Here is a 24,284-nt window from a genome sequence, read left to right as displayed (position 1 = left end):
ATATAACAAATAATTAAACTACAAATAAATCCTTCATAGTTTTTAATATGTATTTAGCCTATAAATAGCACAATTTGAATATATTATATAATCAAACCTTGCACACATGCACATGGAGCCTAACATGCTATCTATATAAATTAATATTGTAATTCTCCATACCGATTTGGAAATAATAGTTGGACAAATTGTTGTGATGTAATGAAAAGACAACCCTTAGTGCATATGACACATGAGAAGGATAACAAAAAAAGATATAAAATGAAGATGGTGTAAAAGATTTAAAGATGGCATGCAAGCTGCAAATGATGTTTTAAGATCAAATTGAATTAACAAAACATATTGAAAATGAGGGGGAAAAAACCAAAAAAAAAACCCAAGGTAAAACCATTTAAAAAGGCCAAACATCAAAATGAACAAGACTCAAACTCAAAACAAAATGAGATGAAAAGGTAGAAGATGTACAAATTATACAAAAACTAACACAATACAAACATAAACTGTAAAAGACATCACAAGACAAGTAGTGAAAAATTGAAATTTGTTATAAAGGTGACTTGTAAAGCCATCGAGGTGTTATTGTGTGGAACCTGTGAGGCAAAAATATGATAAGACACATGCAATCTGAAGCTCAAAAACATTTTAATAATATAACTTAAGACTGTATGTAATGGGACTGTATGCACAGCCCCACTACTTCCTGAACTTCAGGTAGCTCCTGTATTTCCTGTCTTTCATTATTGGGCACACTGATTAATCCAGGTATGTCTGACCACAGTAGTCACAACGAGAAGTAGCAGACACACTTGGATTAATCAGTGTGCCCAATAATGAAAGACAGGAAATAAAGGAACTGCTTTAAGTTCAGGAAGTAGTGGGGGGGCTGTGCATAGAGCCCATTCTGAGTCTGAGTTAGCTTTGGATAAAACCAACAGCATAAGGAAAACGGGTGTGGGACTTTTTGAGGTATGATTTATGGCAATTACATGAATAGGTTTGGCACATAATATTAAATAACTAAATACAGTAAAAGTACTAGGCTAATAAAATGAAGTAGGCTTAAATACCTATATACAAAGTCAAAATATCAACAACAAAAAAAAAAAAAATCTGGTGCCGCACATACCACCCTTTTTTCTTTTCTTTCTCTTTTTTTTTGAACGAGCATGACGCATAAACGAATAACAATGCCAAGAAATAATACAGAGTGTATGGATTTATACAGAAATTGTTTAAAAATTACTTTAAGAATATCAGGTTATCCTTTATGTTTAATATCAATTTGATTTATGATGCGGTGGTTTAGCGTTTCTTATCAAATGCCACATTTCAGAAGAGAAGCAGCAGCGCGCGCTTACACACCTGGATTATTAATTGACACCTGGCTCGTGACGCACTGCCTCTAGTCTGGTCGTCCAATCAGCATCTCGTACGTCACAAGCAGCAGCAGCATCATCCGTCGGTGGTGGAGCAGATCTCAAAGCGGTGGTGTAGAGGTGGAGGTGATGATGGCGGCGGTGGAAGCGGCCCCCTCCCGGTCCATCTGATAGACCCCCCACCATCACCACTCCCACGGCTCGAGGATGGAGGGACATGTGTTTCCGGACCAGGAGCAGCTGTTGCAGTTCCTGCGGAGGCTCAAGGAGGTTTTCGACGTGTGTGACGAGGATGCGGACGGCTTCATCCGGGTGGAGCATCTGGTGGACCTCGGTCTGCAGTTTGGTCAAAGAGACGAGGTGAGGAACGGGAATGAATCACATCGCGTCACATTGTTACCGTTATTATCAGTGTCGCCGTCACTTGACATAGACATGAGGTTACTTATGATCCGGTGGTGGTGATAATACCCTCCAATAACCCGAACCTCTCCAGACGGTCACAGGTGTGTTGACCAGCCGTGATCACAGAACCAGTCTGATCTGAACTGACCCGAACAGGGGACAGGTAGTTAAAGCCTGTAACCGGTTACCACTACTGACCACCACTGACCCGTTACATCCACATCCCGTCAAGTTATTTGGGTTCGAACTATGGATTTTTCGTGTTACCAACATAGTCACTAGTCTAATGACCGTGGACCTGCTCTGTTTTTAACCAGTAAAATAATGATAGTGGATTAGATTTCTATAGCGCTTTTCTAGGCACCCAAAGCGCTTTACATTTTTGGCCCATTATTCATTCGCTCTCAGACGCCTATCCAACTCTTATTGATTCACAGTGTTAAACATTCAGTTTATCCCAATATTGTGCTAAAGATTGTGTTCTTGTCATAGATAGATAGATAGATAGATAGATAGATAGATAGATAGATAGATAGATAGATAGATAGATAGGAAAGAAACCTGGAAATTCTGATCTTTAAAAAGCTGGGGAAAAAAGCTTTAACCAGTAAACACTCAAACATTTACCATCGACCTAAACCATCTGCTGATGTAAAATGTTTAATACCTGCTGTTCCACTAATCCTATCAATACATGTCAGTTATTGGTGTAAAATGCAGTTTGTCATCTTTTCATGGTCATCAGAGATGACCCATTTGGACGTTCAGAGGCTCTGTAGTGAATGTGGAAACACTGTCATCTTCTACAACATTGATTCACCTGTAAAACCCACGGAGTCTGATAAATGACAGTGGATGGAGACACTTGGTTTATATTTAGGTAAAGATAGATTTTACTGAAAAGTCACTTTTTCTTCAATTTTCTCTGTTTTGATACAATAACCTTTAAATTTACTTTGAGCTTTAATGGACATCTACATGATCAGTGAACTGAATAGAAGAAAATACCTAATTTGCACTGAAAATCCAAAATCCAGGGGATTATATTATAATAAATGGTGATAAATCACTTTGGAAAGACAAAAACATTTGGAAGTTGTGATAAAAGTAGTTGTGGTGTTAAAAGAGATGCTCAAATGTTGATTCATTTCACAATCCAACTAATGGATGAAACATCATAGTCCTAGTCCATTTAATATCAGATACACAGCATTTAATAAACTTCAAGATATAGGAATAAGCAAGATTAAATTGTTATAAGGCTTTATTTGGCAGATGAATAAGTACTAATTATAGAGTAGGTTGGGTGTGCACTAATTCAGAGGCATAATGTGTGTGTGGTACAGATTATGTTAGATGTGTTAGCCTTATGTGTATAGGTGGTGAAATAGGACGTCCACTGATGGAAAGTGATACCACAGTCACTGGTGAAGAATGCAGGATGCAGCAAAACATAAAATCACACAAATAGGTGGTAGACTATATGTGATGGTTGTGTGTCTTATGGCTCAATGATTATATTTAAAAAAAAAAAAAAATCATATTGGTAGTGGGAATGGTAAGCTTTGTAGTTCAGTTTTACTTAAATGATGGGATGGAGTCCTAGCAAATAATTACTGTACTTGGTCATATTGTGATTTTGATAATATTTCGATTAATTCTTCAGTATCAGAAACTATTCATTAAGAGCAGAACCACATTAGTGCTCATGTGCCATAGGTGTGAGACAATACCTGTACCAAAACAGACAATATGATGATGTGCACAAGTTTCTTACAGATTTGACTGACTTCTCAACAAAAATGCAGGTTCTCCATCATCCTTACTTGCTGTTGATCTAAATAATCTGCCTGGTACTGTAAAAATGCGCTACCCCCCCCCCAAAAAAAAAAACAAAACAAACAAACAAAACAAAACTACATAATATATATATATAATTGAGTTACATCTGTCAGTGTCTGGGCTGGGTTATGTAGCTTTGATTAAAAATTCCACACAAGGCAACTGATTGTTGCTAAATGGGTAAGTGACTGTTGTGACGAGTCCAGAGTTGCTGAGCATTGACATTGACTCGGCTCTCCTTGTCTCTGATGGTTTTGTTTTGTTAAAGATGCCCTTTTCTGCAAATAGTATTAAGAGCCAAAGACGCAGATTGTTTTCATAACTGCTGATTAACCAATTACTGTAACCTTGTACTGACAGTCTCAGCGAGTATGTTAATCATTTATCCAAAGTCACAAAACCCAACACAGTAAATCAACAAGATGGCACAGCGCTGCCTGATAATGATGATGATATTTGCATGAGTGTGATGAAGGACCTTTGCTTGACATGTTGCACTGTTTAGATCAGAGCTTTGGTTAAGGATTCTTTCCTCGTACTCTTTCACATTGTGGGCTTTTGCCTGTTTCAGTTCTTTGTATTTGACCTAAAATCCAGACTAAACCAGTCTGCTGACGTTTAGTATTTACAGATGCATATCTATGTGGATTGGTTTTAACATTTGGTCTGTGTATTTGTAGTTATGTTTGTGACTGCTGCAGATGCTTACACTGCTCCTTTGTTTATTTGGAGGTTTCTTTAGAATGCACATTTCAACAAAAAGAGTTTTAGATTACCTGAGGCTCAGTCCATTGGGTGTTTTCAAGAATCCAGAAAATGTTCAGATTTAAGAGACGGGAATGAGAATTGTTTTGGTTTTATAAAAATTACTCAAACAAATGATCAATCATCAGATTCGTTGTTGATTAATGTGATACTTGACAGTAATCAGTGAACTGTTGTAGCTTGCATTGTAGTTATGGAGTGCCAGTATGCCAACAGCACCTTCACAGATTTAAGTATTTAATTCAACTGACATGTACACAGCAAAATGCATGTGTCCTAATAAATGATTCCCATCGGTCAACTTTTGCTGTTGCCAGATCAGGTATGGATTTGTCAAAGGAGCCCCTACAGCAAGATTATTCAGAGGATAATTTTAACTCAGACAAGTATATAATTGAGAATCTGTGGCCTATGATGCAGGTTAAACGGTGGATGAAGTCTAACAGCCCAAGTGGATTTTCCTTTAAGCTGTCATGGCGGCTGAGCACCCAGAACACATGACTAAAAATAACACATTCATACTCCTCATCTTCCTCCTCCTTCTCACAGCCCCCCTCCCCCCAACTCTGTGTTCTCTGTCGCCATGGTGACAAGAGCTGCACAAGGAGCCTGTGAGGCGATTGGAGGCTTATAATTAATGAAATAATGCAGCATCTACTGAAAACAGTCTATGAGATAGTTCTACACAAGGATTCTATTTCCATGTGTCTGATATAGTGTCCTCCGTTAAACATCAGGCCCTTTGGTGATCAGTGTAGGGAGGATTTGTGCACTGTGGACATGTATAAGAATAATTTTCCAAAATTTGCACTGTAGCCACTGGGGAAAAATGCACTGTACAGTGTTTCACAGTTCCAGCTCACATTGGATGTTAGTGGGTAGAAAATCCAACATTCAGTCAATCCTACTTAACAAAGAACATGATCAAAAGACAAAAGTACTGTTTTTTTGTCACCATCTGTTTAAGTTGAATCAATACCTGGAAGTAGGGATGAAACAGCTTTTCTACATAGTTTTTGTTTTTCTAGCTAGAGGTGGGGAATGATCCAGTACATGTCATTTTATCAAACAGTATACATACTAACACAAATCAAAGTGACAAACAAGACATCGCTTGAGTTAAAAACAAACTACATACATAGTCAAACACATATTATTATATAGGATATTTTACATCGGATCGATGTTTGCAATGGCTTCTGAAGCAGAATTACTGTCTTTAAGGGAACATAACAGCCCAAAAGTTCCAAGCTACTCCCTAGATTTTTTTTTTTTTTTGGTAATTCAAATTTTTAATTCAGGTATTTTTCACTTTTACTTATCATTCAGTTCATTGGTTACCCAGTTTTCAAACTTCATCCATAACACATTTTCAATAACCAGTTATTCTGCTGTCAATTTTTGCCCTGCTCCAAACTATCATTGTTAGATGGGCCTAGGGCTGCACGATTAATCGATTTTAAATCGAAATCGGATTTTTTAATTAGGACGATTTTTAAAAAAGGGAAATCGTAAAATCGATTTCATCTCTCTCGTGCCTGCGGGACGTGCGCTTGCGGGCTCCCGTAGGCTCCTCCTCCTATCAGTGACAGCGGTCTGTCACAGAAGTCCGTGCAATGGCCGGACTTTAAATGTGTTCATGAGCCCGCAGTACTTATAGCAATGTAAGCCGTGGCTTCACGCACGGATCCCGCAACTGAAATAGAACTGCATGCGGATCACTCATCTTCCGTTGTCCCGGATCCGTACCGTACTGTCTTCTTCCGATCCGGGTCCGGGTCTCGGGGTCATCAGCCTCAGCAGAGGAGCCCACACAGCCCCCTGCCCACACACATCCACCCGCTCCAGGATAGAATCCCTCCAGCGTGTCCTGGGTCAGTCTATTCCACGCACGGATCCCTCAGTTTCAACAGAACCGCATGTGGATCACTTATATTAACCTGGTCCACGCACGCACGCACGCACGACTGATGCCTGTCACTGACTTACATTGGTATCACTTCTGTGGGCCCAGATACCCAGGAAAAAATAAATAAATAAATAAAATTAAAAAAAAAAAAAACCCAACAACACACATATATATATTAAAAAAAAATTAAATAATTAATTTAGTCCTCTTACTTGCTAAATTTTTCATTCACAAATGTAAGTTCTGTAACACAAAACCAAATATTATTTATTTTTTGAAAGATGTTGAACTTTATTTAAAGCTGTTAGATAAATCTGGAAACAAAAAGGCTATAAAAAACATAAGTATTTGCTCTGATTTGGACATTGTATTATAGTGTATTCCCCCTGGCAAACTTATGTTATTTTCTTGTTGCATACATTGTTTGTATACTCTATTTCATTCAATAAAGATTTAATTAAGAAAAAATAAACTTCTGTGGGTTCATGACGTGATACCATCACAGATTTGAGGTCAGAGCAGTGCCTTGCATTGTGGGCTGCTCACGAAAACAACATGCTGACTTCTGTTGTCTTTTGTAGTTTTACCCAAAAATCTAAATCAAAATCGAAAATCGAGTTTTTAGAGGAAAAAAATCGGGATTTTTTTTTTTGCCAAAATCGTGCAGCCCTAGATGGGCCTTTAAAAAATCTACTATCACACGAGATTTAAGCATTTTACTATGTCAACAACAACTGTCTGGTATCCAAACCACATCACTGTTGGAGGTAGTTGATTTCACAAGCTGATGAGATCACACAATATCTGGTAAAAGGAATGTCTAAGCTCTAATAGTCTGTTGGCTATTGCCACTGCATAGTTCATGTCACCATATTGCTAGCCTTAGACCAAGGATTATAATAATAATAATAATAATAATAATAATAATAATAATAACAATAACAATAACAATAACAATAATAATAATAATTATTATTATTATTATTGTTATTGTTATTGTTATTATTATTATTATTATTATTATTATTATTATTATCACTAGTAGTAGTAGTAGTATTTTTATTGTTGTTATGATGATGATGGTGATTATTATTGTGTTGTAGTTCTTCAGTTTTTGTATTCGTTAAATTCCTTCCACCATCATCATTATTACTTTAAGTTTTAAATTGCTGCTTTTAATTGTCATTCATTTCAGTTTAATGCAGATATTTAGTTGCAGAAATGTGAAACTTGGTTTGAGGTAAGGTAATTGAACACTGCATGTATTGTCTGTTGTCCAAAAAGATCATATCATCCATTCATCATCAAGTTGCAGACTCGTTTGCGATTTGCATTGATATGATATGTGGTGGGGTCATGCTCTAAATAAATAAGAAATTTCAGTATGTAAGACAACTGGAGATGTGGCACTGTGTCACGTTCAGAGGCAACTAGTGCTGTTAATGTATTGTATAGAATTAGTAATTAATAGTAATAATGTGCTGTAGTGTGATGTTACTCCGCCCCTTGAAGGGGAGGCAAGGGGTATTGTTTTTGGTTCAGTTTGTTTCTTTCTTTAACACTCCAGCAGCAAAATTATTACTTGAATTCGCACAAAATTGGGTTTATAGATTGCCAGTGACCCAGATTAGATGTGGTTACATTTTGGGAAAAGTAGGTCAAAGTAAAAAAAATGTTAGGAATTTTTAAAATTGTTTTTTCTCCCATTTACTTATAATGGGCAAAATTTCGAAAATGTATATAAAAACATCAGTTTTGTTTCTATTTACTTCAGACTTTGCACATATATAGATTCAATTGATATGCAGACATCAGCACACGCATAGACATGATGACATCAGCTGGATTGATGGCAAAATAAGCTAGAATACTTGTGAGGGGCGGGGTTTGTTGTGCCTAGCAGCACTTGTTTATATAGTATGTGATACTTAGTAAAAAGATGGAGTGTTGCTCAATGCTCCTCTCTCCTTTGAGGCTTATATTAAAAGACTATTACTGTATGATTCCCATGGTGTTGTTTAACTACTCACCTAAATAAGTGCGTAATCAGCCTAAGGCGTGGTGCTTGTAATGTTGTTGAATGGATGACATGGAGCATATAAAGTTAAGGAGCAGCTCATTTAAAATATGTCTGTGGTAAAGACTGAGCTGTGACAGTAGACACTGCTGTAGCACGTTTCACAGTTTACTCTGTTCTCCATGGGTCATTTTATCCAGATTTCTCTAGAGAACTTGCCATCCCAAAGCCTATTTTAGCATCAAAGTCACACACCTGCTCTGAGTGTGTCAGGTCTGCAGCATCCGGATGTCAAAAGAAGCGTTGACGTCGACTTTATGTCAAAAGGAGTTGATGAAAGGGCAGACATAAGGCTTGTGTGATGGTAGGCTGGATGGCATCGTCAGCACTGCTCAGTGTGCTGATGACATGGATGTCAAAGTGTTTTACCTCATCTTACAGCTGAATCCTGAAATGAGCAGAAAATAAATGCCTAACTGCACATATGCACCACATGACTTGTGAGTTAATGTCATGAACATTGAGAACCTCCTTTTGAAGACAGGATTTCAGCCATTAAACCTCGCCTTAGCAGTAATGATAGAGGAAGCGCATGTATGTACTGTCAAGGGTTTTCACTCTTAAAGCAAAAGATGAAACTCATAATGATACTATGTTTCATTTAGAGCTGTCATTATTTTTTTAAATGGTTGTTTACTTTACATAATCATAACTTTCTCCATTCAGTTAATTATTTCAGTCATTATCCCCTCTTCTTGTTACCTTCGGCCACACTGGCCATAGGATATTGTCATCAGTTGGTCGTCCGTCCGTCTGTCTGTCTAAAAACTTTGGCATGCACTGAGAAGTCAGGCCACTGGGTGGCAGTAGTGCGCCTGATAAGTCAGGCGAGGGTTTTGAGGTGTGTGCACGATATGTTTTTAGGTTGTTACAATCACCTCAGATTTCAGTATTGTAACAGCAGTCTTCTGCTGTGGTTTAGTCAAGAATTCCCTGGGAACCTGTAAATGTCAGTAATTTCTTTTCAGATTTCAGTTATTGTCTTTGTGTACAAATTTATTTCTGTCATATCTATCGGTACTATTTTTGTATATGAAGCTTTAAAGCCCTTTATTACACTGATACTGTAGTAGTTAATTGATACTGCCACTGCTAGATAAATTACCAGTTAAATATAAAAATGAATACTTTACAGATGCATCTGTAATATGTGGTTATTTTGTATACAAGCTGGACAGTGACTGGACACAACAGAATCTGTTCTATAATAAGCTGCATGTGTAACTGTTCATGTGTAGGAAACTACACTCTGTCCTCATATATTATTTAATGAATGCTACTGCAGTATATAACAGCAAGTTTTCCTACAGATATATCTTGTGTCATTTCAGGCACACTAGAATCCATTGTCTCCTCTTTCCTCAGACCTCTATCTTTTTAAACCAATAACAATCCCTCAATTTGTTTGACAAACCAAAAGTAACTACATAAAAATGTGCATTTTGGTTGTATTGTGATGTTCTGGACTTTCATCTGTCCACCCTCACCTCAGACTCAAACTCTGTACTGACTCATCAAACGCAGTGTGAGTTCCTTTCACTGTAACGCAAGGGTGTCAAACTTATTTTAGTTCAGGGGCCACACGCAGCCCAATGTAATGTCAAGTGGGCCAGACCAGTAAAATAATAACCTATGAACAAAAACCAAGTTTTTCTTTTGGTTCAGTGTGAAAATTACATTACATTATAAACGTGTGAATAACCTGAACAACCATGTACAACCTGAAAAATCTTTTTTAAAAAATAAGTGCAATATCAACAAGATTATATCTCAGTTTATTACAAATGCAGAAAACCTTTAGTAACAGGCATAATATTGTTAAATTGCACTTGTTTTTCTCAAGAAATTCCAGGTTTCTCATATTTGTTCAGATTATTCAGTCAGGATAGTTTGTACTTATAAATATTTTCGTAATATAATTTTCCTTTTTTCACATTAAACCTAGGAGAAAATTTGGAGTTGTCAATATTTATAGATTATTATGCTATTATTTTACTTGATATCACACTGAGCTTGACTGTTCATAATTTCACTGTAATCTTAACAAATCATTCCGCAGGTTGGTTGGACCATTTGGCAGGCCAGTTTTGGTCCGCAAACCTTATGTTTAACACTGTCATTGTCACATTCATTTATTTTTGTTCTTTTAGATCTTTGGTCATGTCATGTGGTACCCATCTGAACATGTTTTGTGTTGTTGAGTTTCTTGGCTGAAGGATGGAGTGAGCTGTATTTTGTTTCAGATGATGCCTAAGACTCAATGAAGTAAATAATGAATGATTTATGATTTTGTGTATGTACCAGTAAACCTGAATGTGTCTGTTTCCTGTAGGTGAAGAAGTTAACCAGTTACCTAGATCCTAATGCTCATGGGAAAATAAACTTCAAAGACTTTTGCCACGGGGTGTTTGCTATCAAAGGTAAGTAAAGTATAAATGCATATTATGAAGAACTAGAGTGACATAACGGACTTCCTCATACATGAAGATACTAAAGCCAACATGTGGTGTTTTTTTTCTCAGCTCAGTTATTGTTGGATCTGTATTATGTAGATATTCTCAGTTATTCCAGAGCCTGTCTAGATGCAGTGGTGTGAACACGATGATAATGCAGTTACCTGTGTGTTCCTCATCTGTTTGCATGTCTTGGTTTCTCTGATTGGTAGGTTGTGAGGAGATCCTGAAGATGGCGGTGGGTCCTCGTAGTCGAACCTCCAGCCAACCGTCAGTTACTGACAACGGTTACATTTACCAGGTAACATCTTTGACAAGAGTGAAGCTTTTACGCCACTGTACTGGGAACCTGAAAAGTGGATTAATACTCAAGAACATATGGGCTGTGTTCTGGAAGGGTTTATTGTCCAGATGACTCAGTTTTTTTGCAATATTACACAGTAAATCACATTGATCTAAAGCAAGCTCTGTGACAGTTGTGTAAATGGACTTGTACTGTTAAAGCTATGCCCACCAATCTGGCATGTCACACAGCACTTAGTAAAAATTTGAACATGAACAACTCACCTCCCTCCAAAGCCCCCACCAGCTTCCCCCTGCCTGAGCTGTGACGCTCCGCTCCTCTCACCTGATGCACGGGGTGAAAGTTGAGGTGGAGGTGCGGTCCACTTCGACGTGGCTGTGATCCCCTCCCTCACCAGTCAGACACATCATCCACCTGCTGCACACCTGAGGCTCCTGTTTCATTAGGAGACCCTGTACTTAAGGGTCTGGTCTGTGCAGTGCTGGATCATTGTCTTCGCTGCACCTCATCGGCTGGGCAGACTGGGCCGTACCATGAGCGGCGCGGACTCCACGAATTTTCCATGGACATTTGAGGTTTCATAGTCCATACATTTATGATCCTATATCATCCTACATTGTGTGACACCAAGTCCGTGTATGCAGAGTCCAGCGGTCGTAAAAATTGAGCTTTGTGCAGACGTGTCTGCAGAGTCAAGTACACCCAACTCCCAGACTTTATCACCATCCTTCATTCCCTAGTCTCTGACTGCTGCAATCAGGTTTTTCTGTTTGTTCCCCTTGGTTGTAGTTTCTGTTAATAAATCTGTGTTTTCCTTTCAACACCATGCATTTGAGTCCTATCCATTCACAGCCCTAGACAGGAGACTGCGGTCAGTGACAGGTGGAGCAGCGCAAGTGTAACGCTAAATTCAGAGGCACCGGTATCAGATGTGGGACAGTGGTAACGGATGACCAGTTATTTTATTCGGACCGAATAAAATGTTTGGTCAGACTTTTATTAGAAATATATGAGAATGAAACATTTTTGAGTTCCAAAACCTCGTGGATTTCTTTTACATTTTAGTTTGCCACACGCTTATTTGGAGCATTTTAAGATTACAAAAGAAAATTGTAAAAATGCCACATCATACAATATAGCTTTAACTGGGGTATACATTATATGTTATTTTGCAAAAAATAAAAAACATCTGCAAACCTAGCAATTATTAGTTTTCTACTAAAGAGGCACAAATATCAAGTGCAATCGGTCCATATCATCCTAAATTTCACTTAAAAATTTATTTTGTCAGCAGTACAATTTAGTTAAATTACTGGTTAATTCATTTTTATGTTTATCATTTCAAACGTTTTCTAGCATGTTCACTATGATGCAATCCATGTCTCTCAATATCCCCACTAGAAATGAGCCTCCTGTAACTGATCAGTTGCCTAGCAACAAGAGAGCAAGCAAGTGAGAGAGAGAGTGAGTGAGATGGATGGAGGTGTGGCTTTATCCCAGCATTTCTAATCCCAAAGCATTGCTGTGTTTTGGAATGTGAACGCCACTGAGCCGTCATGCTTTAGGAATACCGTGGATTTCTGTTGTGCCATTGGGCTAAAGACGTCCGTTGGGCCGTGCTGAGGATGACATGTGGCATATAGACTTACCTGGTAAGGTGTGTGGTTGTGTGTCACATGCAGATGTTAGTGAACTGGTCTGTCAGCTGTAAATAAAAAGGCTATTTATTGGCTGTTGAGTGAAAGTCGTAATTTATTTTATTTGCAAGTCGCATTTTGTTAAGGCAGTTATCTTTCACATATTAATACTTAATTTTGCAGCTGCAGATTGAGCTGTGTGAAGTTTGTGTTAAAGATCGAGCTGTACCCACACAAATGTTCAGTTGTGTGTGACAGATGAAACCCTTCTATACTACAATTTGTAATTTGGTGTTGTGAGATGTCTGGTTTATTAGATGGAGTTGAAATTTAAGGATGGCTCTCTAGAGAGATTTTGGATTCATCCATTAATCCTCTGCATCATGACTGAGTGTATAATTTATGCATGCTTCTAATAAAGCCCAGCTTCACCATCAAACCAGTATAAGTGGTCACACTATGTAGACAACACATGCTGAGGGGCTCATTGATAAACTTGTGAGCGTCCTCTGTAATGTCTCTGCCCTGCATTACTTTGCACAGCGACCTGCACTTCACTGTTGTAACACTAAAGTGGGGATAGTGAAAGCATAAAATTAGACATCAGTTGTAAAGGCTTACTGCTCATGACATAAAGTGGATGTGTAGCCTTAGTGTTTTCCCCAGTTCATGTGTCCACTCTGTCATTAACTTAAATTACACTTGTCTTCTCTTTGTTTTTGTTGAGTTGTTTCACACTCTTCCCTTTATATCAGACGAAAACATGTTTATAATTGATGAGTTGAAGCCACTGGGGAAGATTCACAGAAAGCCTTCTACCGTGTCTGCTTTGCATTTGGTCTAATTGTGTGTCTGAGTGACCATACACACACACACACACACACACACACCAAAGAGCGGAGGAAGAAAACATGTATTTTGTCATTGTGAGTGGAAATTGTGTTTGAAACAGGGTGCGTCTTGCAGTGGTACCTCAGTTGGGTGAAGCCAGACAGGTGTATGCATTATTAATAACACAGATCTGGGGCACACCAGCCCCCCCAGGAGACCCTCCCTGGGTCAGATACTGACATTACTCTGGAGTCTTACTGGTGTTGAGTTTTATTGCAGATAAGGAGAATCTAAATGTCCTTTTCATCCTTGAGTCTTTTTACCGACAGTGATCTGCGCAGTGTTAAAATATTCTGTAGAATTCACACATATTTTACTGCCATCCATTAAAAGAGGATCTTTCCTGCTGAAAAGGGATTTGTTGGATTTTTCTTTTTAATATTAGAAGGTCCGATCTTTAGATGCAGAAAAAGCATTCAACCAGGTGTCTGGGAAATATCTACTTAAAACATTAACTAGATTTGGAAAGAATTTTATTTCTTGGATTTGTATTTTGTACTCAGAACCTAGGGCTGCAGTTAAGTTGAATGGATACCAATCACCATCTTTTACTCTTGAAAGAGGCAGATGCCAAGGATGACCGTTATCACCTGCACTTTTTGCCCTCTGCATTGAGCCATTTGCACAAATGACTGGGAGCAATAGAAATATTGGTGGCAAAAGGCCAGATGAGGAAGAGCACCAAATGTCATTGTACACAGATGATGTACTTCTGTACTTACCAAACCCGTCACATTCTTTGCCTACACTGATGGAAACACAACTTTTGGTTACTATTCTGACTATAAGATCAATGTCAGCAAAACAGAGGCTAAGGATATTAACAGACTTATCTCAAAACAATTTAAGGACAATTGTGAATTCCAATGGCTAGCTGAATGTATTAAATACCTCGGCATTGTAATTACACAAACACAAGATAAGCTGTACAATGCAAGCTATGATAAAATAATGAACAAAATCAAGCAAGACCTAGCTAGATGGTCATCCCTTCCCTTATCCCTCGTAGGCTGCATAGAATCAGTTCGTATAAATGTTCTTCGAAGATTATTGTACCCATTCCAGATGCTTCCTATCCCTGTATGAAACTCAGTCTTTAATATGCTAGATCAACTAATTTCAAGACTTATATGGCAGGGGAAGAGGCCCAGAGTCCAACTCAAAACTGTACAGCTTTCTAAATTGAAAGGTGGACTTGCTCTCCCATGCCTATAATTATAATTCTGGAATGCACAACTAAAATCCATGGTTGTTTGAATTATTACCTCGGCCAAGGAATGGCGGAGGTAATGTTTTCATCTGGGTTTGTTTGTTTGTCTGTCTGTTGGCAAGATTACTCAAAAAGTTATGGACTGATTTGGATGAAATTTTCAGGAAATGTTGATACTGGCACAAGGAACAAATGATTAAATTTTGGTGGGGAACGGGGGCGGCAGATTTTTTGTTTGTTTGTCTGTCTGTTAGCAAGATAACTCAAAAAGTTATGGAAGGATTTTGATGAAAGTTTCAGGAAATGTTGATACTGGGATAAAGAACAAATGATTACATTTTGGTGGTGATTGTGGGAGGGGGGGCTGATCTGCCTTGACAGAGGTCTGCGCTCTCCAAGTGCTTTTGTAGGAAATTATGTTCCATCAGACGGTTAAATATAGAGTCGTCACAGTATGAATATGTACTGAAACAGTTGGTATTCTCAAATATACCTCTGAAATCCTGTAGGGTAACTGTATGGAATAGAAACACAAATTTATAGAGAACTACAGAAGAAACACAAGTTGTCACTTGCTTTGTCTGTCTTGATAAAGCAAGTGGCAACTTACATTCCCAATTTCAGAACATTACAACTGGAGTCAGGATTTAACACACCACTGTTGAGTATATATAGTGTAAGTCTTATGATTGTATGCTAAATGTCTCCGTCTCCAATAAATAAGTTCAAAAAATATGTAGATATTATAAGGTCTGACTTGGTGCTTCATAAATAAAACAGAATTGAATCAAAATAGAAATGGCTGATTTATTTGTAATAATGAAGTGTTACATTGAAAATAGAACTGCCAATCACTATTATACTATTAAAATAAGTAGTACTTGAGTTTATTCAAGCAAGAGAGTGTTAATTACAGTAATGGTCATTTGTCCTGCAGTTTCATGATGAACTGAAAATATTTGTACACTACTCATGATAACACAAATTAACTGTAGTGCTGTGTTTCCAGTGTTGTCTGAGCAAAGCATCTGAGTAATACCTGACTTAGCCTACTGCACCATCTGCAGCTACCAAGAGATGAATGCAATTTCAACATATTGTCATCATGACTTTGTTTCATTTGTGATAGAAATGCATGTTTCACAAACTCCTGGAAGTTAAAGTGGACTAATTTATTTATGTTGACATTAGTTTTTCATTTTTGTTTCATAGAATGGCAAAGCTAAGCTGGGTTCTCCAATCATCGTGTGTACGAGGTCCTACTGCAGCTCCTGCAGTGACGCTGCTGCTGATGGGGAGTGTGACATGGACAGTAGCGCTGAAAATGGAAATGGCTCAGACTCGCTGAACCCAACACTGCAACGCAGGTCAGTAAGAACGGCTGAAACTAATGACTATTTCAGCAGTCAACAAGTCATCATCTACTGTAATGACTAGTCAGATTATGAACTGCAAAAGAAAAAAAAAAAACAAAAGCTAACACTGGCTCTTATTTGTGTTTACGGTAGTGATTAAAAAAACATTTCTTTGCTTTTCGCAAGAACATTTGGTGCACAACAATTATGATGCAAAACGAAGTTTGTTAGACAAATATTAAATTCTGTATTTGATAAATATTACAGCAGCAATAAAAACTAAAAAAAATACTTTTTCCCTTTAATAAAAGTGTGTTTTGTGTCATTTTATGACAATTCCCTGTTTAACAAAGTTAGTTAAACAAATGACTAAATACTAAAGAGTTTCAATTAAATAAAAAATTTTCTTTAACAAAAGTGCATGATGTCACTAAACACCTGTTGATGATCCCTTTGACTATTTGTCAACTAGTTGACTAGTTGTTGTATCCCTATTCAGTAATAGCGACTGGGCCAGTGTGGGCAGGAATATATGATTTTTTATTTTTTTTTTAAAGCCAGTCAATATTGATAATTATTATAATAACAAATCATTACAAATTATATCATTATTTTTTTGTTAGTGTTGAGGTGTTGGGTTTAAATTATTTATAAAAGGCATAATTATACAAAAACAATATTTTTTGCAACAATGCTAATTTGTTTTGCCATGAAATATTTCAGACGTAAAAAAATTGTTACAATGATAAAATCTTTGCTAACATTTAAATGTTGATGAGTAAAATTAAGTAAAACAGCAAAACAGAAGGATGCTCTGTTTTAGTCGATGATGTAAAGCAAATCTTGATATAGAGTTGTATGTGAATCTAGATATTATGGTTTGATTGGCCATCCCTCCCTCTGCTCTTTGTTATTGTATTTTGCAGCCTCCCAACGGCCTCGGTGTCTGCTCCTGTCATCTCAGGGGAGGAGCAGTTTGAGGACTACGGTGAAGGGGAGGATGTGGACTTCACTCCCAGCAGTCCTTGTCCTGAAGAGGACGTCCGAACTAATGGTTTCTCAGACATGGGATCCTCCCTTCCCTCTAGGTCGGTGATCACACCATCAGTCACACACTGGGTTTTTGTTTTTCTGTTGAGCAGTTTGCTTTGAAGAGTTTTTTTGATCACAGCTGGCCACTGTCTGCACTGATGTCCAGTCAGTCTGAACCGGACGTCTGTATAGGTTATATGAAACTTCAGACACTGATTAAAAAGGACACAAATTGTTGGAATATTGAGCTGGTCGTAGTTTTGAGACATGGAACAGAACATATAGTAGACGATAATGCTCTCATTACAGACAAAGCCTGACTCAGAAGTAGCTTATTTTTGCTTTGCCAACTTCAGCTCATCACTCAATTAAACTGAACAGCAAATACTATATTTTGTCTTAGGACTAAAGTTCATTCCAGAAAAATGATAGCTAACTGTTAAAATAACAAAGAGGGGCCCTTACTGCCGACTTAAAACTGCAGGAGCTGAAATCAGGGATAACGCCAGAGTATGATGGTACACACATACTCTCCTCTTTGTCCAAATCCATAGACTAAAACTAACTCTAGATTATGTTTTACATCATACAGTAAAGCTGTTGAGACATGTTTAAGCCTGAAAACAGAGTCCAGAGAAGGGGGTACGAGTCTTGTTTCCTCTGTCATTTGAATTACAATATGTCCCCAAAAAAGCTGTTGGGCACTGCGGCCTCATGGTCAGTGGATCACAAAACAAAGTCTGTTTCAGGGTAAAAGCAGCCCTTTAAGCTGTGATTTCCATGGCTTTGTGAGGTGCATACACATGGTAATACAGCTATTTCCTGTCTCTTACTGATAGGACACATATATTGCGTGTAAATTAAAATGATCTAAATTACAAAATATTTTAATTACAATGTTGACACATTGTTGATCTTAATCTAGCTTCTTTTAAAAAGTTGTGTGAACTTGCTTTTTCATGTTTTTTGAGTTGTGTTCACTGTAAAAAAAACCTACAAATTCACTCAAATGAAAGAATTCAAATGAACATTTGATATAAAGGTATACATATGTGTGCTTTTGCCAGTATGTGAAATATTCTTAAAGGTTTTAATTAGCCCTAAAATCTAACTTGAAATCTGCAGAAACCCTGTATACTATGTATGTTATTATAATTATATATTTTTGTTCTAAATCAAAAGACAGATTGAGAAACAAGTGGTTTTTTTTTCCCCTACAGTGCAGGACAGACTCCTCAAAAGATGCGGCAGTTGTATAACAGTGAGCTGCTGGACATTTACTGCTCTCAATGCTGCAAGAAAGTCAATCTACTCAATGACCTGGAGGCTCGGCTAAGAAACCTGAAGGCAAACAGGTAGAACACTTGCACACGGAAACACTAGTGCAGACACATAAATGAAAGGAAATGGTGAGACTGAGGAGCTGCTACATTTGCATCAGTCATACAGTATATAGAGTCGAAACACTTAGATTAGCTCACACACACAGAGGATCCACCCTAATCCAACATCGACTCAACATCAAAGGGTGAGCCTGTGTGGTTCCTATAGCAACCACATCCCCATCTGGGCAGGGGGCTGGTTGTGTTTTTTTTGTGAGACTGCTCCAATGCACCAACACTGATGCAGTACCGTGACTAGTATAAGAAGGAGAAACCTTTGAAATAATATGATAAAAGCTGTAATGCTCTACAACTACTGATGTGTGTTTGATTTCATGTTTCAGCCCTAATAGAAAGATTTCCAGCACAGCCTTTGGTCGGTGAGTAACCTGATTTTTTTTAAGTAAAACCACTGCAGTGAATCACATTTGCATAGAAAGAACAAAATGTGTTGATTAGGAATTGCAGTGCAGTGCTGCACACAGTATATAACATGTCATAAGTTAGAGTGTGTGACCATCATGTCAAAGAGATGGTTGTGGATGTGTGTTGTCGTCACTGCAGGCAGCTGTTCCAGGCCAACCACAGTGTATTTGGATCCAGTCAGGGCAGTAGCACAGAGGATCTGTTCACTGACAGCATCGACTCCTGTGACCTCGACATCACAGAGAAAGTACACAAACGCATAAAACAGCTCTCACTCTACAGTCCACATGACAACAAGCTTGATTTAGATTTGCTCTAATGACTATAATGATTAGGAAGAGATGAATATAATCTGAAGCCACATCATCAGATTTAGATAATCTTTCAAAACCAGAGGGGATGCTCCTTTTGAGTCCAAAATGGCCCCTCATTTTGTACCTGAGTAGTAGTTAAATGTATTAACTTAACATATGAAGGTCATTGAGGTAGTAGTAGTAGTAGTGGTAGTAGTAGTAGTAGTTTTACGTTGTATAGTGCTTTGGGATGATTAACATGCCATCACACTACTTGATTGTTTTGTTGTGGGTTTTTTAGGATGTTATGTGAATGCATTTAACACAGAGATGCTAAAATTCCACAGAGGATAGCAAGTTGATCACACTCTGTAGTAAAAATACCAGCCAGCCTTGGTCTGTGAGGGGAAATTCTAACATATACAGTCACACCTGGTTTATCTCCTCAGGTCAGTTATCTGGAGAAGAAGGTGACAGAGTTGGAAAGTGACAGTCTGGCCAACGGTGATCTCAAGTCTAAACTCAAACAAGAGAACACACAACTTGTCCACAGGTACAACACACTCATTCACCTCACCATCCATCCACAACACATACCCTAATATTCCACTGTTATCCCAAATATGACAATATTCTTATCTTTTGTGTGTGTGTGTGTGTGTGTGTGTGTGTGTGTGTGTGTGTGTGTGTGTGTGTGTGTGTGTGTGTGTGTGTGTGTGTGTGTGTGTGTGTGTGTGTGTGTGTGTGTGCGTGTGTGTGTGTGTGTGTGTGTGTGTTTCCACCATAGAGTGCATGAGCTGGAGGAGCAGGTGAAGGATGCAGAGACAAGGGCAGATCAGAGTCTGGAGGAGGAGTCCAAGAGGCACCGTGAGGCTTACACCAAGATGGAAAGAGACAGAAACACAGAGATAGAACTGCTCTGTAACAGGTGAATCATCCACAGGCTCATTGATCCACATTTCTAGCTATGTGGTCACAAAGTATTATAGATGATGATGCTTCTGCAAAGACAAGTAACACTGGAGACTCTTCAGTTCTGAGAATGCCAAGCGTCTCTCCACATTCAGTTGATACGCTCTGGCTATGTATTGTGATAGCAGTGTGTCACTGTTTCACTTGGAATATACACTTCCTGGCTAAAAAAAAGTCTAATTAAACAAATAGTCCAGATCCTTCCATTGCATAATTACTGCAGTGATTAATATTTTTCAGCTGCAACAAGTTCTTTAACCTTAACTGATGCATTTAATAACTTTACATTTGTGAGACAACTGTCAGTTTCATAGAGAGAATAAAGACTGGACAATGTCAGGACCCATCAGGCTCATGAGAATTAGAAGTGAGACATCATTTCCACACAGACTGGCCCCCAGAGTCCAGACCTGAATCACACTGAGAGTCTATGGGATGTGATGGAGAAAACTTTAAACACTGGTCCATCTCTCTCATCATCAATACACAATCGTGGTGAAAAATGCAGCTCTGGATGGAAATAAATGGGGTGACATTTATTGTGATATTGTATAAGCACTGTGGCATAAACAATACCACAATGAATGCGTCCAGTAATCAAAGCGAAAGGTTATCCAGGGAAATATTAGGACTTCTTTTGGCTAGGATGTGTAATTTACTGTTGCACTTTAGAGAGAGGATTACCATTATGGCTATAAAATAACAACAAATGAAAACCTTCGGCTCATCTCCTGACATCTTTACTGCAGACCTAACACAGACTATAATTTCAATTTCCCCCTTGGGGGATGGATAAATATTAACTTAACTTAGCTTAACTTAACTTAACTTAATTTATGAGCTTAAAGAGTGAAATATCAGAGTAACATTGGTCACTTTATTTTCAAACAGGTCCAAACAGATCTACTCACGATTTGCCTGTTTTCATCTATTATTTCAAAGCATTTTTATATTTGTGATAGTGGCTGTTTTTTCATTTAACTTCAATATACATGTTCAGACAAGTCAGTTATTTTTGCTCACATTTAAGCATTTTATTTGCATCACATTCTTAACCTGTTGCCTAATTGCAGTATATATTATTAAATACTGATTATATTATATGCCTTCCACAAACTGTAGGTCTGTAAGTTCACCTTCATTTGGATCAATAGACTGAAAATAGTGCTTTTTGCTACAGTTGAATTTTTTTTTATGAACTTCAGAAAAAATACTAGTGTGTGTTCTCACAATATTTTTTAAAAATTATTTAAATATTTCATCCCTGTCTCCAAACTGTCATTGGCCCTTGAATAATCTCCTAAATTGTATTAAGTGTGTGTGTGTTTGTGTGTGTGTGTCTTTGTTTGTTGTGTGTAAACAGGATACAGCAGCTGGAGGATGAGAACGGAGATATGAAGTTAAATGTGTGCAGACTCAAGTCTCAGACGGAGAAACTGGATCAGGTAAGTGTGATTCAGTCTCTACTCTCATCTTCAGGTGTTCAGGTATTAAAGGGTGTTCTCATGGATGCTTAACACTGCTTCCTGACACCTTTGGCTTCTTGTTCTGTTTTCCTACAGGAGAAGCAGAAGATGACTGACAAACTGGAGGACACAAGTCTGAGGCTCAAAGATGAGATGGACTTGTACAGGAAGATCATGGACAAACTGTGGCAAAACCGCCATGAGTTTCAGAAGGAAAAAGAGGCCATGCAGGAGGTCAGACACAAACCTGGATCTGGACTAAAGTGAATCAGATCTGTGAGTAGAACTGCTGAAAATGTTTGATGTGTTGTGTGCAGCTGATTGATGACCTGCGCCGGGAGCTGGAGCATTTGCAGTTGTTTAAACTGGAGATGGAGCATCCAGGGCAAGGCAAGAGCCTGTCCGAGTACAACGCCAGGACCAGAGAGATTGAAATGGAGCATGAAGTCAAGAGGCTGAAGCAGGTCTGCACACATTCATACTCAGAAACATGAGATACCCATAAAGTCTCTTCAGTAGCCTCGTATATACTCGCTTGATATGGTAAGCTTAACCATTGTGAAAATGTGTTTTGTGCAGGAGAACTATAAGCTGCGGGATCAGAATGATGACCTGAATGCTCAGATCCTCAGTCTGAGTCTGTATGAGGCCAAGAACCTGTTTTCATGCCACACCAAGGCCCAGTGCCTGGCAGCTGAGATCGATAATGCCTCCAGGGATGAGGTGAGTCTGCTGATAGTGGACGTCTGACACCGGATGTGACGTGACTGTCCTTCTAATGACCATCTCTGTCTGTCTGTCTCAGCTGGTCGACGCTCTGAAGGAGCAGGAAGAGATCAACCTGCGTCTGAGGCAGTACATGGACAAGATCATCCTGGCCATTCTGGACCATAACCCATCCATCCTGGAGATCAAGAATTAAACACCACACACAATGCTGTATTACTGCTTAAATATGTAGTTTCACAGTACAGTCTCGCATACATGTCTGTAAACTGTACGTCACCACAGCAGCAGATGTTCATCCTGTCTCCACTAGAACCAAAGCCAGGCTGTCAGTCACTGTCACATCACATACAATCACTGCTTGATCACTCACTGAAATGTAGACAGAGGAAGAGTTGGGATTGCACTTGATGTAATGTAGACACACTACCTGAACCAATGAGCTGAGCTCTACAGGTTATCACTGGCTGTCACTCACAGGGTTCAATTGGACATGAACAGAAACAATGAGCAGTGTAAAGGACCATGCTGCTGATTCTGTGTGTTTTCTGTGAACCACTGCCAAAGCAGGTTTTCCACTTTTCTTGTGTTTAGTATCACAGTGAAGTATCGTTTACTTTCATTCTGTATTGGAATGGATAGAAACCAGGGATGCAGTATAATCCAGAAGTCTCAAGTGTACTAAGCTAATGCTATGGTTAACTTACAAACATAGATTACACTGCTAACGCTGTCTGTTAATTTCAACAAATTGATGTGTATTTCATAACAGTAAGGTCAACTTCAGGTCATGTATAAACAGAATAATTAGCACTTGCTGGCTTAAATATCAGGCTCACTGACAAACCATATAATCTGTCTCAGTAGGATTGCTGTTAAGTGATGTTGCATCATGGACTTTTTTTTGTAAGCACTGTGGGTATTAAATGTATGTAGTTAAGGTAGCTAGAGATAAATGAAGTTCTCTATAAGCAAAGATTAATGCTAAAGTCTGTTTGCATTCTCAAGAAAGACAGGGCAAGCAGAGACATAATTCAGTATTGATTAAATGCAAACCTTGGCTAACATAGTTATGCCAACTGCAGGGGTATTGTAATAAAGTACAACACACAACCAACAAGACTTCATCTCAGTCCCAGACATTGCTAAATACGGTTAATGCTGTGCTTAACACAGATATGAGCTTGATATAATTGGAAAAGAAAGCAAAGCTATTCCAAACATGTTGAACTCAGTATTTTCAGAATCCAAAAAAAGGTTTGTAGAACTGTAGAAGGTGATGGAAGGAACTGCAACATGGGCTGTTTTGGTGACATGCACTCCATCTCTGACAGCTGATTGTTTCTATCCCTTTAAATTGGCCGTCTGAACTCTTCTGAATGTCAGCATGATTGATAATATATGACACTGTCTGCACTGAGTGATCTGTAAATTTAGTTGATGTGTTAATGCCTAATGCTCAATATGCCTTTAAAGGACAGTTGAGCGCAGTGTCAAAGCCTTCAGTCACTATGGATTTCTAATGACTAATGATTTGAGGTGCCAAATTATGTGCCAAATTATGTGTGTGTTTACATGCATCGTAAAAGTTTAGACTAGAAATGTAAAGCAAGGCATGCATGATGCAGAAAAGTTTGTCACTACAAAATGTCAACAAAGGAGCACTTTAAATGTCGAATGGGGGGTAGGGACTGAAGAAGGAAAATGAAATGATGACGGGATGCTAGGGGGAATGATTTCACTGTGTTCATGGTCCACATCAG

General features: G+C 38.4%; 1 protein-coding gene across 2 annotated transcripts; it reads left to right on the top strand.

Moving 5' to 3' along the window:
• The first annotated feature begins 1,475 nt into the window (after positions 1 to 1,475).
• On the top strand, positions 1,476 to 24,217 carry rab11fip4a (RAB11 family interacting protein 4 (class II) a). Of its 2 annotated transcripts, XM_030141565.1 has the most exons (15): positions 1,476 to 1,736; positions 10,707 to 10,794; positions 11,040 to 11,128; positions 16,082 to 16,236; positions 17,151 to 17,312; positions 18,477 to 18,611; positions 18,983 to 19,018; positions 19,203 to 19,311; positions 19,807 to 19,910; positions 20,145 to 20,285; positions 21,693 to 21,774; positions 21,892 to 22,029; positions 22,113 to 22,259; positions 22,375 to 22,518; positions 22,601 to 24,217. In XM_030141565.1, exons 1-15 carry the CDS (start codon positions 1,584 to 1,586, stop codon positions 22,715 to 22,717), a joined length of 1,800 nt encoding a protein of 599 aa, XP_029997425.1. In that variant the 5' UTR covers positions 1,476 to 1,583; the 3' UTR covers positions 22,718 to 24,217. The 2 variants fall into 2 exon arrangements, with proteins under 2 accessions (XP_029997425.1, XP_029997426.1); XM_030141566.1 differs by lacking the exons at positions 1,476 to 1,736; positions 10,707 to 10,794; positions 11,040 to 11,128 and adding an exon at positions 12,661 to 12,788.
• The last annotated feature ends 67 nt before the right edge of the window (positions 24,218 to 24,284 follow it).

The sequence above is a fragment of the Sphaeramia orbicularis genome, chromosome 8, assembly GCF_902148855.1.
Source record: "Sphaeramia orbicularis chromosome 8, fSphaOr1.1, whole genome shotgun sequence".
In the NCBI taxonomy this organism is placed as follows: Eukaryota; Metazoa; Chordata; class Actinopteri; order Kurtiformes; family Apogonidae; genus Sphaeramia; species Sphaeramia orbicularis.
Note: the sequence above shows the minus strand (reverse complement) of the source record. Positions and strands in the feature narration are given on the sequence as shown.